This window comes from Amphiura filiformis, chromosome 8 (assembly GCF_039555335.1).
Source record: "Amphiura filiformis chromosome 8, Afil_fr2py, whole genome shotgun sequence".
Lineage (NCBI taxonomy): Eukaryota > Metazoa > Echinodermata > Ophiuroidea > Amphilepidida > Amphiuridae > Amphiura > Amphiura filiformis.
This window is the reverse complement of record NC_092635.1, coordinates 29094666-29112144: the sequence shown is the minus strand read 5'-3', so window position 1 is coordinate 29112144 and position 17479 is coordinate 29094666. Positions and strand designations below refer to the sequence as shown.

Sequence of the window (17479 nt, the reverse complement as noted above, 5' to 3'; positions counted from 1 at the left end):
GTCTGTCCCTGAAGAAGAGCAGTTTATCTGCTCGAAACGTCGGGTTTTTTTTTTGGTTTTTTTGTCTGTTTAGTGTTTGACTGCTATGTACACAGTGATTTTCATCACTTCCAGTGTACTGTTTTCCTGACACTTTTGTGGGCTCTGGAATTGGCAATTTTTGGCCATCGAACTTTGCCTGTTTTGTGCCTACTCTGGATGTTTGGTTTAGCGTGTCTGTAAAATTTATATGCACCTGATTTTCATCACTTGTTCTGGTGCAGTTTTGTATTACCATTGATCCTTGTTGTTTTTGCAGGTTCAGCACTTACTTCTGTGGGCCTTGGAACTGGTAATTTTTGGCTATCGAACTTTGCCTACTTCTTCTGCCTACATTTGCTGTTTTTGTCCCCCTGCATACTGCATTTTACTTGTTTCCCCACATCAAGTTGGTGTACCTTGCTTTTTTTCTTTCCTGTTGTTCTTATTCAAGGTATCCTCTTGTATTATTTATTGATCCTTGATGTGTTTTGTGTCCTCGTCGGTTGGATTCACCATTACCCACTTTTTTAAATTATATTTGCAGTTGATTCAATGATTGCACCTCTTTTTGTAATTGATTTGTACAAGTTGAGCACCATTGTACTGTATGATAGTTCTACACTTTATCAGATTTGGAGCACAAATAGACAAATTAAGTAAATTAAATATTATGCATATTGCATAATTTAGATCATGGGGAATATTGCATGTGGTCTTATGATATGCATGGCGATGAAACTCCCCCTGTGGGAGATTTTGGAAATATCTTCCACAGGTTGAGTATGTTTATTAAATATAATTGGTCATGGTTAAATGATGACTCCGGCAATCACAACATTATGCCTTATATGTTAGAAAATTAATTATCAAGCACGAATCACATGGTTTTATTTAAAACAAACTCATATTGGTCATAAAAACGAATAAAAACAGTTGGCTCTCAACACACGATATTTCAAAACTCCCGCGCCGAAATTTTCTAAGTGCAATGACGTAATGGTTACTTGTGTTCATTTGTTGTCAGCCTTCATTGTTTTACTGGGACGTCATTGCACTGGACAATTTCGGCGCCCGGGAATTTTGAATATCGCGTGTTGAGAGGCGGCTGTATATTAATTTGTTGTTATGGTCAATATGAGTTTGTTTCAAATAAAACCATGTGATTCGTGCTTGATAATTAATTTTCTATCATATATAAGGCATAATGTTGTGATTGCCGGAGTCATCATTTTAATCATTTTGAAACCCATACTCCCCCTGTATGATGGCTTTTAATACCTATATCTTCCACATCTGGAGTTAGTATTTCATATGAAAGTTACCCAACTGTCTATTCTATTTGAAACTCATACTCCATCTGTGGAAGACTTGAGCTAAATCTTCCACAGGGGAGTGTGGATTTCAACTAGAATAGCCCAATACACTCACACTTGTATTTTGGTTATCTTGTAGGAAGAGACAAGATTTTGCCAATCATGCCAGACGTCTTGCAGCAGATGACTGGAAAGGTCTGGAGGATGACGTGGAGGAGGAGAAGGAGGACAAAGATACAACAGAGAAAATGGAGAGTACTACAACTCGACCTAGGTCAAGGAGAAGGCACAGGGATAAGAACTATTACAAAGATCAGGTAATGTCATACTTTACAATTTTGTGGACATCATAGAGATAAATGTGTCATTAGTCTAGAATGGCAAGTTCTAAACAGTCGAATTCCAATTTTTTTTTTGTGTTTTCTAAAAAATCCATAAAATTTACCAACTCTATGGCTATTTGTCAACTTTCTAGAAACACTGGGCCAAAATATAACCAACTAAAATGGTGACTTGTGGGATATTTTTGCATCTTTGGGACAGTCACAGTAGCATAACCAAGTTTTTGTGAGTTGTTGACCCAAATTTCCGAATTTATTTTGTCCAGAGTGCTCTAGAATCAAAAATATGTGTGTGTGGGGGAGGGGGGGGGGTGTTGGCTGTGGGGGGATATCCCGACTAGTTTTGCCTCTGCTTGGAGAGCCATAAAATGGTTAATTTCATTGGATTGTAAGAGTACTATGGGCCCAATTTAAGAGGAATTGAAGACAATATTAGTAAAATATGGGGTTTGCTTGTGCATTTTCCTTTTGCTGAATGTACATTTAAAAAGCTAATATTTTAGGTGAAAATAAAAGCTTTTTTTTAGTTTTCCGTTTTCTACTCTGATTCTATGAAACTTTTCCATTTTCAGTAAAACAGGAAACTTGCCACTTCACATTGGTCCATTACATGTCTACAGGTGGCTCAACTGAAATAATCTTACAATATAATAAAGAACATCATCTGAGAAATGACAAATTCTTGTTTTATCTTTGTTTTATTTCTTGTTTATATACAGTTAATGATGTCAGAATGGCTGGTGGATATTCCTATAGATCTCTCAATGGAATGGGTAATGGTTTTATGTCCTACTGGAAAAAGAACTCTTGTCATTGCTTCACAGGTAGGAGAGTCAGTCTGATATAATATATGTATGGGTGTTTGTGGGTGTCATTTTATAAACACTGTGCATACTGTCAATCAAGGGCACACATAAGACATTTCCTTGTAACAGTGGACACTCAGGAAATGTTGTCATCTATGCTTGATTGAAAATCGAAACTAGATAAAAAATAGCATCAAACTCATTATAAACAACATGCCGAGTTGAAGGTTATAGCTCAGACTACTACTGACTATGTATCAGCAGTCAAAAGTCCCTGTGCATTGTATGCTGTGAATTCTCACATATTCATTAGGGTTGATTGTTCGATCGTGTGTGTCTAACAATCATGTCAGCATTGCATGCCTTCACATATAGCTTTATGCGTGTCTTTGTGTTTATGTGAAAGACCATAAAAATATGCGGTATGTGCATAGCAGTTTCACCTGTCGCATTTCATAGAACAGACTTTGACTGCTTGGACAAGGTCTGTTATCTCTTTCGTCCATGGGTTATAGTCTGTCTGAACGCTCAAGATTTTTTTTTAATGTCTTCACTTTTATCTTTTATTATATGGCCTACTGAAGATTCAAGAAGATTTTGCTTTCCTTGGGAGGAGGATGGATGGCACCCAATATTTTGCTTTTGATCGGTAGAACTGTACGTGAGATCCTTTAAGAATTTTTGGGTTAATTTCAATCATTTATTTCAACATACCCAAAACTGCTAGCATGCTGAAGTATTGCCTAGAGTATGTTGGGGTGCTCTAGTATAACTCTATTGTTTTGGGAAAAAGCAAAATTTGGATCACAAACATGAAATGAGCTAGTCTTTAAACTGACTGTCAACATGGCAGAATTGGGAAAGATAGATCTTACTATTAATATCTAACATTGCCAGCAAAAATCAAATTAATATTTTTTTTGTAGGGCAAGACAGTGGTGTACAACAAAGGTGGTTACTTCATTAATACTTTCCCATCTCATCTACCTGGTGGTGCAAGTAAAGATAGGAGGAGGTCAGTTGATGGTAAGATGCAAGATTAATGTGTTTCTCTCTGTGGTTCACCTAAAGTTTGGTAGTGGCGTAGTAGCTTATTTCGCTGGTTGCAGTATCGAATCGTGCACGTAAAGTTTATTGTGAATAGCGTACATGGTCGCATGTCATAAGTTGGGTACAATTTCCATTACATGGTCAAAAATGACAAAAAATGTATTTTTTGATATGTTGTATATATATTGACAACCTCTAACAATTACCACCACTTTTAATCTTAGCACATGCTTAATTTTTGAGATAATGCTTAATTCCTAATTAATTATTACACAGGCGTCTATGTAAATCTCAATTTTCAAATGCAGTTTTCTCAAATCGGACCTCAATTACAAAAATGACTGTAAAATTTTTATTTTATGCAAGAATGTCATCAGATTTATAGGATATGTTCTCAATACATTAATGCTTGAAATGAACTATTTAAAATAATTTGAGTATGTTAATTACGTTGTGGAGGTCAATGACCTTTTTACGAGTAATTAGCGAGATGGTTATTCTATTATTTGAGGAAATGAATATCAAGAAAATACTGAAATTCAACTATGGTTTCATTAAAAATGAAAAAAATGGAACATATAACCCTTTATAGGTGGTACTACACCCTTGATAAATTTGTGAATATTTTTGCATTTTTCTCAAAAAATAATATCACACTGGTAACAAAAGTTATGTATATTATAGGGGTAAGAAATCCAGTTACTACACTTGAATTGCAGTGACTCAAGACAAGCGATACGTTATTTATGATAAGAAAAGAGGTACCGCTAGAATGTACCTCATTTCTTAACATATAATGAACCCCTTGTCTTGAATCACTGAAATTTCAGTGAAGTAATTGGATTCAGTGCCCCTATATAATATACATATAACTTTTGTTACCAGTGTGTAGTTACTTATTTGAGAAAAATGCAAAATTAGTCACAAAATTTATCAGGGGTGTAGCAGGGCTGCCAACTAGTGCACGGATTTTCCGTGATTTAAATGTACGGAAATTGGTAAAGAATACGGGAGTCGGATTTTTGTCCTAAAATACGCTTTTTCAAAAAGTTCGTTATATGTATTAAAAGTAAGGCCATTTGTTATGTGAAAATAAAATACATTAAAAATTGTTTGTGTTTCGTGTTTCAGTAAAATCAATCTCTTCCCCTGCTATTAAGGTCCTGATGAGGTATCATTTACATTGACCTCGCTTATGTGAGCGTATAATTGTGTTTTGTTGAAGAGGTGATTGATTTATACCACGGGCTATAATATATCACGGACTGTTATTAGGGGGCACACCACTAAATAATCGTCCCATTGAAATACACATGAAAACACAAGAAAGTAAATTTGTTTTTCTACCCTTTTGCCTAAAGATGAGAAAATGTCGTATGGATTTTCTAAAAGTAGAAAGTCTAAAATTTAATAAAAATTTATTTTTTCGGGGGGCATCTAGTCGAACTTTTGAGCTACGGGCCCCTGAACAGCGCCCTCACGAATTTAAGCCGACAATTTCGCCTCATTACCAGATCCGGCCTTGATATCATTCCGACAGCCTGTCACTAATTGACAATCGATTTGAAACATTTTGTGAAAAGATTTTTAATGTTAAGGTTCTACTCTAGTGTTTTCATCAAAAACAAGCACGATTCACTTAAATTTAGTACCCTCGAGAGGTTGATATATTTCGCTCAGGCGCTATTTTTAACCGGAACTATACAAGGTTACACCAAATGCGGAAGGATTTAGTGTTGTGCCCCCATTAGCCATGATTGCCAGACGTACCGCGTGCAAATGAAAACTTTTCGGTGGACTATTTTGCGACAGAAAGATAATTTGAAGTGCAGTTTTCGCCCGATTTTTTTATGTTTGAAATATAAATATGGCATCTATTGGAAAGAAAATTAGCAGCAGCAGTGCCAGGAAGCAAGAATTTAGGCCTGACTACATCAAAAGATGGAACTTCGTGATTCCAAGCGGGAGGGATAAACACCATGCACGGTCACGGTGTACGCTTTTGAAACAAACGAACAGCGATTTCAGCATGGGGCACGGGGGTGCAAATAATATCACATCGCATCTTAAATTGAAGAAACACAAGGGAAGCATGGATGCCAAGTCTAGCCCTCTGCCAATAACAAGTTTTGCACAACCAACGGATTATTCGGTGATAAAAGCCGAGACTCTAATGACTCAGTTTTTCATCGAACATAACATTAGGTATCACAGGGAAACCTTAGTTAACACATTTTTTAGTCAGTCAAAATGGCCTAAACCGGCAATACAAATTTACATTGAAATTAAAAAGAAGCTTTTTAAGAAGGAAACCTGCATAAATATGTTGTCTATACTTCACTTGACCCAAATATATGATTTTTTTGGGTGATGAGAGACTCGCACATGGAATTTCAGAGAGATTTTGATAGCAGTTCCATTATTAAAAAAGGTGCTATCGTCATGAGACTAAGATCTAGAAACACCCCGTAATGCCGCTTTTGGGGAATTTTGCTAGCAGAATCTTTTTGATGAAAGTCAATCTTTGACAAGATGTAACTTTGCTACGGAAAGTGCTATGACAAAAGGTTTTCAGTGTTGGCTTTCTTTACTCAAGGGCTTTAATTTGATATATAAAATGATGCAGTTTGTTGGCAAATTTGAATTCACCTGGCATACCTAATAACATACCCTTAGCCTAGGCTTAGCTTTGCAGCAGCAGATCATTTCACAAATTTGGTGAAACAGATTATCAAAATGCATTGGCTTTTGATATACATGTATCAGCTGTGTTGAATGCAAAAAGCAACAATCAAAGGTAATTCCTTATGTAGTGAGCATCTACGATTATATATATTATTTGTGATAGTAGCCTACTTTAGTTAAAACATTACATTTACCTCTTGAAAATAAGACGTGACTATACACATATTTTAGGCGTCGGCGTCTTTTCAAAATACTGATTTTGTAAGGAAAATACTGATTTTGAGGTCTAAGAATACTGAAAAGTGTTTTTTCAAAGTTGGCAGCCCTGGTGTAGTATCACCTTAAGTAGTCAGTAATTGTTTTAGTTGTACAAATTCAACATTCAGAGCTGTCAATACATCATACCCTCACTAGATTTGAAAAAGTAACCAGTACTTTTGACATGCTGACATGTGAATTTTCACATAGGCCCTATTGCACGCTCCCGCATCCGCCTGCTCCACATCCGCCTGCTCCTCCACCCCTGGCATTTTTCATTGCAACTGATGTGATATTTTTACTGAATGATGTATAATTATATGCTTCAGTAGACTGAAAGTGTATAAAATTAGGCTTAAAATGAGGTATCAGTCACTGCTGTAGGATATGGGGTTACGGAAAGCCAATCAAATTTGTATCGCAATTTTGAGAAAGGTGTAATCCCTCCACCCTTTTTGCATACCCAACTTATGATATGCGACCACATCCACATGTACAATGGCGGTTTGTAGACACGCTTCCAGCGCAAGTGCAAAAAAACATTGATGTCACTACCGAACTTAAGGTGAACCAAAGAATATGTGACGTGTCATGTCAAAAGCAGACTCTTTTGGGCAGCTTATCAATTTTGAGGTTTTACATATCTTAAATATAGAGATATTTTGCTCCACAACACCGTTTTCTCCAATGAAATCGGACATTCCTAAGCAAAGGTATTGAGTGCATAAGTTATGGCATTATAAAGTTGGAAATTGAGATATCGGCCTTTAAAAATATTATTGACAATGTTGAGGGTAGGAATTACCTTGAAAAAATGTCTCAAAAATACAAGATGCCAGTTATATTCCGGTCTCAAACTATCAGACAATATTTTTAACATTAATAATATCACAAATTCAAGCAACAAACCCAAATTGTGAAAAAATCGTCCCCTTGCAGATTTTTGGCTATTTCTCCATTCACGATCCTGCCTAAAAGTGTCTGCTTTTGACGTGACACGTCACATATACATGAATCGAACAAGGACTGTAAAAGAACTCCATCACCATTGTGGCCACTGCCACTGCTGTTGACGTCACCACGGATGCCACCGGTACCGCCATGCCCACCATCAACAGCAACAACATCAACAACAATAGCACCAATACCACTATCGAAACTGATACTACCAAAGCCACTAAATATGTACATTAACAACAATAGTATTGTTTTCCTGGCAACAGTGCTTTTGCTGGTATATGTGTAATTTTGAAACTATTAATATCACTTTAATATCATTTTAAGTTTGTACGTTTAACTGCTCAGTCAAACCCAAAAGGTTAGGACTGTTTGCAAATCTGATAATGATATGTTTTGGTATAGTTGTATTGTTTACATGTTTCTTTCATTTTACTTCATTATTTCGGCTAACAATGGATTGAAACCCCTACTGGCCATTATTACTTAATATTATTGTTCATAATTTTTGTGAAAGAATACAAAAAAAAAATGAAATTTGGCAGAAATCGTATATTATGGCTTTAAACTTGTAACTACTTCAGAGTTCACTATAACAATTTCTTTCAATGAATTGGGCTATTCCATTTAAAATCCACACTACCCCTGTGGAAGATTTTGGAAATGTCCATCACAGGGGGAGTATGAATTTTAAATGGAATGAGCACATTAGGCAGCTCCATTTGAATTTCGTACACCCTCCGAGAAAGATTCAAACTGAATCTTCACCTGAGGGAGAGTGAGTTTCAAATGGAACTGCTAATGTGTTAATTCCATTTGAAATTCATACTCCCTCTGTGGAAGATATTTCCAAAATCTTCCACAGGGGTAGTGTGGATTTTAAATGGAATAACCCATTTACCTTTTGACTTGTTCTTCCAGACAGGTACACCATTCTAGATTGTATATATTCAGAGGTGACTAGGACATTCTTTGTGTTAGATATCATGTGTTGGAATGGACACCCAATCTATGACAGTGAAACTGAGTTCAGATTCTATTGGCTTCATACAAAGTTTAGTGAGGAGCCTAGACTAGCAAGTCAGTCTAAATTAAACCCTGTAAGTATGATCATGAAAATAAGGCCAATTTACTAGCATGGTATAGCGAGTATTCACGATAATAATAATGGACATTTATAGAGCGCACAAAACAAAGGGTCTCTAGGCCATGTTTCCGCGTATGATGAGCCATGTTGCCAGGTCTGAACGCTGTACCAGCGTCAGCTGAAGTAAGCTTAGAGAGCACAGGCATGGAAAATTCCAATATATGTGTTTATTAATCTATTGGAGTGATACTCAGAATGCTTTGACTTGAAAATGGCAATATATACACACACACATGGGAAATAATAATAATAATAATAAAACGGCATTTATCCACGCTTTCTGAATACTTACGATTCCTCAAAGCGCGCCACAGGTCGATATGCTGCCAAGCCCCAAAGGGCAGCGTAAGTTGACCTCAATGCTGAGTGTGAAAGACAACAGGCCCTGGCTGATACCCTGCTCTTTACGAAAAGGCCTGTCCAGATATTGCTCTTCTGGTACATGGGACCACCATTTTACGTGACTCTCCGAACCACGGCATGCTATGCACCCACTGTGGTGTTTGCACGTTTAGGGCCACAATGGGATAGAGGATAAATGAGAAAGCTCATGATCTTACAACCTTCCGACCGATAGCCTAGCACACCAAACTACATGACCACCCTTTACCTCTAGGCTAATACTGTAGCCTTCTACAGGGTGGACTAAGGATGACCACCATTTCCTTCTCCTCTGTTCATCCGCCAGTGGACTGCTGTTGACTTTGGAGGTCGTAACTCATCCGCCTTCACTACCGATGCTAACTGCTGGTGCTAGCTTGCTAGATCCGCCGTTGGTCTTCGCCATGACCCAAGGCAGATACTCTTTGGAATCAACTTATTTTGGCAAGCTGACTGTCTCATTGTCCTGTGACTCAAAAAGAAAAGACACAACAGTGGGGAGTTCTTTGTTAACAGTTGCTTGTCTATGTACCAACCTTGTATTTTATATCACGTACCAGACAAGGGCCTCTTAAAAGGGACTTGCCTAATCCCCCTTTTTAAAAATTTTGATGGTGGATGTGCTGAGGACTGTGTCACCCAGAATTAGGGAGAACAATTTGACTATGTTATCTAGTGGCTATCCAACAAAATAAGATACGGAAACAAAGATATATATATCAATCTTCACAAGAAAGTAAACTTTAATAATTTTTTTTTAAAGTCTTTCTTCCAAACATATACATGTACAAAAAATATACTTGTAATATAGAATTATTAAAATGATGATCTGGATTATTTCAACTCCAAGAGTGATATAACGTTTTTTGTAGAGCTTGACAATTATTAGCAGTATGTTTTAGAACATCCAAAACTGACATACCTGGTATTGATGAACTATATGCTTTATACTATTACCCTTTTTTTTTATATGAATATCAGTAGGTTCAAAGAATCCATTGTGTTTTAAAGTTCATAGTAAAAGTTCTGTCCAAGCTTTGGAGTTCAAAGAGCTGATCTTTCCATTGTGGTTTTATGGATGAAGTACACTCTGTTCTTCAGTTGTAAAACGTAATTCCAAATAAAAAATCCAAACCAAAGAAAAAAGGTGGCACTGTATTGAGGACAAATAGAAATAGAAAAACGACCTAACAATATTTGTCCACAGTCCACAAGCATACAAAGCAAAACAAATTTATTAAACTTGATAAGATGCGATTAATTTCAAAAGCATGAAGACAAATTTTAATTTTAATGACAGAAAATTTTACATGCCCAAACAAACCTAAATTACAAAGCGAAACCATACATCGAAAACACCCATAATTATAAGACTTTACCCATGATACCAAAAGCACAATTCATTCATCATGTTCATGACAAAGATAAAATTTTGGGTGTGGCACATGACTGCAATGCACCAAATTCAAGAAAATATGAAATTGATTTTTTTTTCAATTTACAATCAAACATAAATATTTTGGCCTACTCTAAACACAAATATATACACATTACATTTACCACCTTTAAATAAATCTAACACCAATTTGCAAGGTAATACCAAAATGCCCTATAAAACACTTTAATTTCAAACATGATTTTACAGAAACAAACATTTGAAAGTATTCAAACTTTACAGAAAAATAAATTAATGTTCTTACAATGTGTTGCAAAAACTACATCAAGTCACAGGCGATTCACTTCATCGCAGTGGCAACTGTAGTGGTCGAGGAATCCCTCACCAAAATAACGGATGTCCAGTCCTTCGACATGGACGCCACTGCACTTCCCATGCCATCAGCAATACCAATAGCCAGAGTTATTACAATGTGACTGTAGGTTTTAGTGGAACTTGCATTCTCCAGATTTTGTTTGAATGAATTGTACCCGCTTGTGGACAGATGTACGCCATCCCATCTGTATAATGAATGGCTGTACCGTGGAAAGAGATCAGAATTCATTACCACATATATGCGTACTCCATGCTTTCGCAGATTTGCAGTGCTTTCTTGTTCAATTTTATTCTAACTCTCTCACCTGCTCCTGATTGATTTTCTTTGTAGTAGAACAATCTGGGAACACTCACCAGCTGTTGCCAATGATGACCGCTGCTGTTAGCCTGTACATATGCACCCGCAATGTTGGGCATCCCGCCATGTTTGGTAGGCCTGTCTCTGCATTGTTCAAGCTATAACCCGCCAACTGCCGCTGGCTGCTGACTCTGCCCTGTGCATCCGAAGTCGCCATGTTGGGTCGCCATGTTGGGTCGGCTTGTCACTGGGTTGGTCGAGTTAGTTACCTGCCACTGTGCTTTGCTGTACCGTGGTGGTCATGCCCACCGGTTGACGTGGATTGATACTCCGGCCTTTGGTTATTGTTCGCTGTTCCAATTGATGCTAGTGCGACCGCTGAGTCATTCTGCAAATTTGACGATGCTGCTACCTCCATTTGTCTTTTTCTAGTCTGTGATCTGGTTGATATTCCCTGTTCCTAAGGTTGATTAGCTCTACTAGAGCCTCTACGGTGACCCATCTTACAGTGTTACAATGTTATTTGAGTCACAGATGTCGAAAATTATAATTTTTATTATAACGATGACACCGCATGTCCTCTTAGGTTGGTAACAAGACAAGCAGTGTCTACATGTATTTCAAACATGCCTCCCATGCCCGACTTTGCTGGGCAAGCCTGCGCAAACTTGTTGACTAGCTTAGAGACACAAGAATAAAGAAAATGCAAATCCAGTAACGATTTCTATTGAATGGATACAAAGGACGCAAGCTCAGCTCATCAATACAGACCACTCAAAGGATAATACCAGCTAACCAGGTGGCCTTGCAATTCCTTGAGCGAGCTCATAGATTTGGGGATATATTCAAAACATATTTACCATTCTGATTTAATTCATAAATACTTTGATGGGGTGGGGGTGACAATTTTGGAGTCAAAACTTTTTGACCCCCACCCTCCAGAGAACCTGAAACTTCCAAGAAGTTGAAAACAACTTACTCAACATTTTTAATGCTTAAGACTTGTTTATCAGGGGTGCAGCCAGCTTTCTTGGTCAGGGGGTAAACTATAAATTTTGGGGCAAATACGGAAAACAAAATGCCGGTTGCATCATTTTGACCCGGTATTATCGATGAGATACATACATATACCCTTTTCTTATAAAGACTACAACTACATGTAAAGTATTTGAGGTTTCAAAAAGGCTTTATTAAAAAATTGGTTAATTTTACACTATTTTTTGGCCATGATCTGGGTGAAAAGGGCTTTAGTGGTACAGTATGCGAAAATTTTGTACGATCCTGTTCTTTTAGAATGTTCTTGTTCCCTAAACAATGTAGGCCTATATATTCAAAGTATTGAAAACTTTATGTGCACTCACCACTCACTCCTATTTCCTCCTTTATATTGTTTAAAGCGATTGTTCTCTTTTTTTCTTATCATGTTAAGCTGAGTGCCCCACGTTCCAAAGAACTTTGTGTTCCTCGTACAAGTCGAGGAATTGTTTGGCCATAGGTGTTGCTTTGGGCATGTTTTATTTGACTAGCAAGAATTTGACAGCAACAACCCAGGGGTAACAACAGCATAGGCCTACAATGTAGCATACCATGTGCACATTTCCCAAATGAATTCAGCGACCAGCTGGTGTTCACTCAGCTGATTGGCTGAAGGAGGTTAGATTGCATGCAACAACCTTGAAAGTAGAGCATGTCTCTACCTTTTTGCCTGTTGCTTGGGGGATTCATTTGCCTGATGCCTGGGGGATTAATTCCTTGCAAATCCAAAATACACAGAGCAATCTTTTTCCAAGGTCTGTGCAACAGGCAATTGCTTGGAAAATTTCCTCGTGTATGTCAGCCTTAAGAGGCAACATAATGGCTTCCACTTGCTCTGCAGACGACATACTATAAAGTATGCAACTTAATGGGGACATATTAAATAGTACTGAATTATTGTGTGTGTGTTCTTTACAGTTTATGTTTGTACCCTTACCAAGCTGTCCATGTGATGCTTCATCTTTAGCTGAAACAATGAGCAAGCCACTTCCATTTCAGGTAAGTATATGCCATTAAGACTGGGAGAACTTTGAATCTGACATATTTACATGTTGCTCATGAAATGGTATGTACATTGTAGGCCAACCTCCTGATTCTTTTGCCACATACCAGGCAAACTTTGATTGTATATTAGTGCTTGTTTAAGACTAGCATGTAGTGTCTTGTGCCAAAAAAGTAAGCGAGTTGCTGCATATGCAAACCTTTTGTAATATTTATGCATTAAAAGTTCAATGATCACTCAGTTTTCAGACCTAAAACTAGGTGACGTACACTGTTTTGGATTTTTTGTCTCAATGTGTGACAATTCAATATGGCGGATTTCTCATAATGATACACAGTACACACCTAGCTATACAGAATCCACATTCTCCAAGTCTAAATTTCTTTGGGCTGACTAATTTCTCTTGTTGTATAATGTTGGCATCACTTTGTTCAGATGTTCTCATCTATAGTTGTTATTTCATGTGAACGAACACAGCTGGCAACAGTGTGATGATTGTTGGCGTACACTGTGTGATGAATGATCAACTCACTCGTGATTGGTTAGTATTTTCAACATTGTGCATTTGTGTTGTATTTTGAAATAAGATCATGGTCAGATCGCGTACAGCTGTTGTGAGCTGTGTTAATTCAAATGACATTTTAACTATAGCTATAGGCAGTGCTGTACGGTGCAAAAACTGATTGAGGAGCCAATGGCTCCTAACTTTATCAATTTAGGCGCCCAAATTTTGCTCCCAATTAAACAAACAATTTTAAGTTTTTTTATGCTTACTTCCATTTCCGGTTCCAGTTTCTACTAGGTTCATTAAAAGTATCAACTGCTGTTGGATTCCCTGATTTAATTGTTTCATCGTCATCCTTCTTGTTTCCCAAAAGCTCCATCAAATTCAAAGTTTTTTTTTGATTCTGATGCCATCTTGAGTGCATAAAACAATCAAAACTTTTGACCTATACTATATTATCATCCATATGTACATGTTTTGCATTTGCTGGCGATTAAAAGCTTCAACAGTTGGTCGCCATTGGCGCCATGGATTGAAGGTTTAGTCGCATTCAGAAAAAATCTAGTCGCCAATGCGCCTAAAATGGTCGCACCGTACAGCACTGGCTATAGGTAACCTACAAAATTGATGTTTTGTACAGAAACATTTTATTTTGTACAAGAAAATTGGATGTGTGTCTCCTGTCTATGTGTGTGAGAGGAAGACAGAAGTATTTTTAAGATATTTATGTATCTACATGTATCTGTATTTTAGTAATTTTGCCATTGTGTTTCCTTTATATCTCAATGTCAGGTTCCTCTTGATGGTGTCCTATTTTATCATAAACGTACTCACTACACCTTAGGCAGCACTCCCCTAGTAGGCTGGTTAAAACCATGGATGTTACCAGACATGCTAGGAGTACCTGTACCAGAATCCATCATAGCCAATAAGCCACCTGGAGCAAAACTACGTCCTCCATCCCCAAACGATATGGACACTGATAATGCTGGTAAAAAGACACAGGGCAATAAGAAAGACAAGCCAAACAGGACTAAACAGCATAGCGGTGGAAAGAAAGGTGGTAAGGGGGACAGGAAATCTGGCCGGCATAGTATGGACACGGAGGAGCCGGTCGATCAGGTGAAGAGTCCGGTGTTCAAATTTGATCCAAGTAGTAGCAAGCAACAAAATGGCAACTCATTGAAAGAAGATAAGAAAGAAGTTATGGATGGTGTAGGGTGATAAGTATATTGCATTATACATTAATGTTGAGGAACATGTCCCTGGTTTTAAGAAGACTTTCATGGGCTGTAACCTTACTTCTTCATGATCAGTCGCAGAACAATGCCAAATATGGACAGTAAGACCTTTGACCTTGGCTATACAGCAGCAAGTGGTGAACTATGGGAAACTTTTTTTTTAATAATTCAATATAATTTGGATTCACATTTAGAACCTAAGTCATACAATTGGGCAGAAGAGCACTTGAATATAAAATGTCCCTGATACTTCTGGACTAGGTCACAAAACCTATTGTTATTGAAATTTTGAACTTCAGAGACACAAAACCATATATAAAAAGAAAATACATCAAAATTACTGTCACGACCTGCCTCGCAAAAGTAAGCAAATTTTTAGAAAGTATCAGGTTTTTTAAAAAGTTTATTTCAATGTGGTAGTTCACAGTGTGTGGAATGAAGTTAGTGATGCAAACAATATTTATTAAAATCATGTCTGAAGTCACATAATCATGATAACTGTGATGTGATCAAGTATATTGAATCAGTTGTATTATATTGCTTGTGGGCCATGGAAGGCCAAACAAATGTCAAAGATCTGGGTTTGAGGGCCAAATATATCTTGCTATGTTTACAGTATATTTTAGAGCTGCTCCAGGGCCAACTACCATTGGTCTGGATCTGCTGGCCCCTTTTGAGAACCCCTGTTCTAGCGAGTGTCACCTTTAGAGCAACTACAGTCAGTCTTCTCTGAAGTACAAAGTACTGATGCGGGCGCACCCATTGTGCCGACTTTGAAGGCACGCATGCATGCAGCAGGGACGCAGTACTGCGCACTGTTTCCGCGCTGTATACGCTCGAGTTGTCACTTTGTACTTCAGAGTGGACAAACTGTAAGAGATATTGAACCTTGCATACAATGAGAGTGCTGTCGAATGGCATGTCAGCCCTGTACTCTGATATCTCTAATAGAAAGATCATATCCTGCTCAGAGTTTTGAGATATGGTCAAAAGAATTGTTGATCTTCTATCCAATTTCATTATTTTGGGCACTGTAAAGCTGAATTTACACTCCACCACTGATCCAATGAGCGAGTGTTCTTTGACCAATTAGGTAGCATGCTTTTCTCAACACAGCAAAAAACGCTCTACGGCATTTGTTGTAAACTAATCACTCATCGCCCAGCGATGGAGTTTAAATGCAGCTCAAGTCCAAATTTGATAAAGAGTTTCAGTGAAATTGTTTAAGGGGGTACTACACCCCTGGCCAATTTTGTGCCTATTTTTGCATTTTTCTCAAAAATTATAGTGCATTGGTGACAAATAAAATATGTATATTATAGGGGCAAGGGCTATAACTACTGCACTGAAAATTCAGCAACTCAAGGCAAGTGGTTATTGATTTATTGATCAAATAGTGGTTTTCCCTCTTTTTTGACTGTAACTCCACAACTGTTGTCTGTGCTGAAATAAAATTGTCAGTGCAGTAGTTGTAGTCCTTGCCCCTATAATATACATATCTTACTTGTCATCAATGCGCTATAACTTTTGAGAAAAATGCAAAAATAGGCACAAAATTGGGCAGGGTGTAGTACCCCCTTAACTGTACAAGAATATAAGATGGAAAGACAGAATATGACAGACACTTATTGTCAGTGTTCGAATTTAGGAAAAATAAATGGTTGTCCCACGGACAACCAGATTACAATTTCTGGTTATCTGTCTTTTTGGTTGTCCGTAGGCCTACAAATGTGACTTTTGGCTAGATTTATGGTTGTCCGGCGGACAACCGAATCAATATTTTTGGTTGTCCGGCGACTTTTTAGTTGTCCCGGGCGGCGGACAACAAAATTTCGAACGCTGCTTATTGTGCTCAGTGGCATGCTCAGACTGCAATAGGTTGGGAATTTCAAAGTTGGACAAGTAAAATTGGACAAAAATGGAACTACTAATAAAATTGCTGTGCATCTTCTTTTGACCCATTTTACACCAGAATTAAACTTAATTGGGCCAAAATAATGTAAACTTTTTTGAGCACTTTGCACACAATTATCTGATTGTAAAAACACAGGTCTTCAACAGGATATGCAATGCATGCATAGTGGTAGGCAAAGAACTGCTAACCAACTGATTGGTTTCTCATCATAGGTCCCCTCATCTTTATGAAATTTTAAAATGTTAAGGAAGAGAACTAATCAGGGAATCATAGAAATGAGTGCCTGAACACTTACAGCATGCTGTACAAAAAGTAGAAAGAATTTTTTGCTAGGGCCCAAAAGTGATCAAAAAGTGAATTTATAGGGTCCTCAACTGCCACTATCTCTACAGATAAGCACTTAACCACCTTTATACGAAAAGCATCTTGATTAGTTCATGAAAATTGTGTTTTCATGTTTTGGGTACTTCATTCAATAATTCAATGTCAATTCTCTGAAGTATATATGTGACATGATCAAGGGAAATGAGTCGGATGTCGCTAATATTGATTTTGAGATATTGCCAAAGAAAGTGTTACAATTCTTTTGTTTGATATTGTTTTTAGCGATTGATAAATTGACGTAACTTCACAAAGAAAAGTTGTATCAACATGGGGTTTTCAGTTTCTGAAAGCTCTAAATGTCCTCTTTAGAAATATGATGTAAAACTCATTTTCGACCAGGGCCGACATGTGACTCATTCCCCTTGATC

General features: G+C 37.5%; 1 protein-coding gene across 2 annotated transcripts in view; it reads left to right on the top strand.

Moving 5' to 3' along the window:
- LOC140158915 (snurportin-1-like) overlaps positions 1–16033 on the top strand; it is a 30030-nt gene extending 13997 nt beyond the window's left edge. For both annotated transcript variants that reach the window (XM_072182183.1, XM_072182184.1), the window contains exons 3-8: positions 1474–1651; positions 2395–2499; positions 3408–3507; positions 8353–8531; positions 12982–13062; positions 14364–16033. In XM_072182183.1, coding sequence (XP_072038284.1) covers positions 1474–1651; positions 2395–2499; positions 3408–3507; positions 8353–8531; positions 12982–13062; positions 14364–14795 — 1075 coding nt within the window. In that variant the 3' untranslated portion in view covers positions 14796–16033. The remainder of the gene's footprint in view (positions 1–1473; positions 1652–2394; positions 2500–3407; positions 3508–8352; positions 8532–12981; positions 13063–14363) is intronic.
- Positions 16034–17479: the final 1446 nt, after the last annotated feature.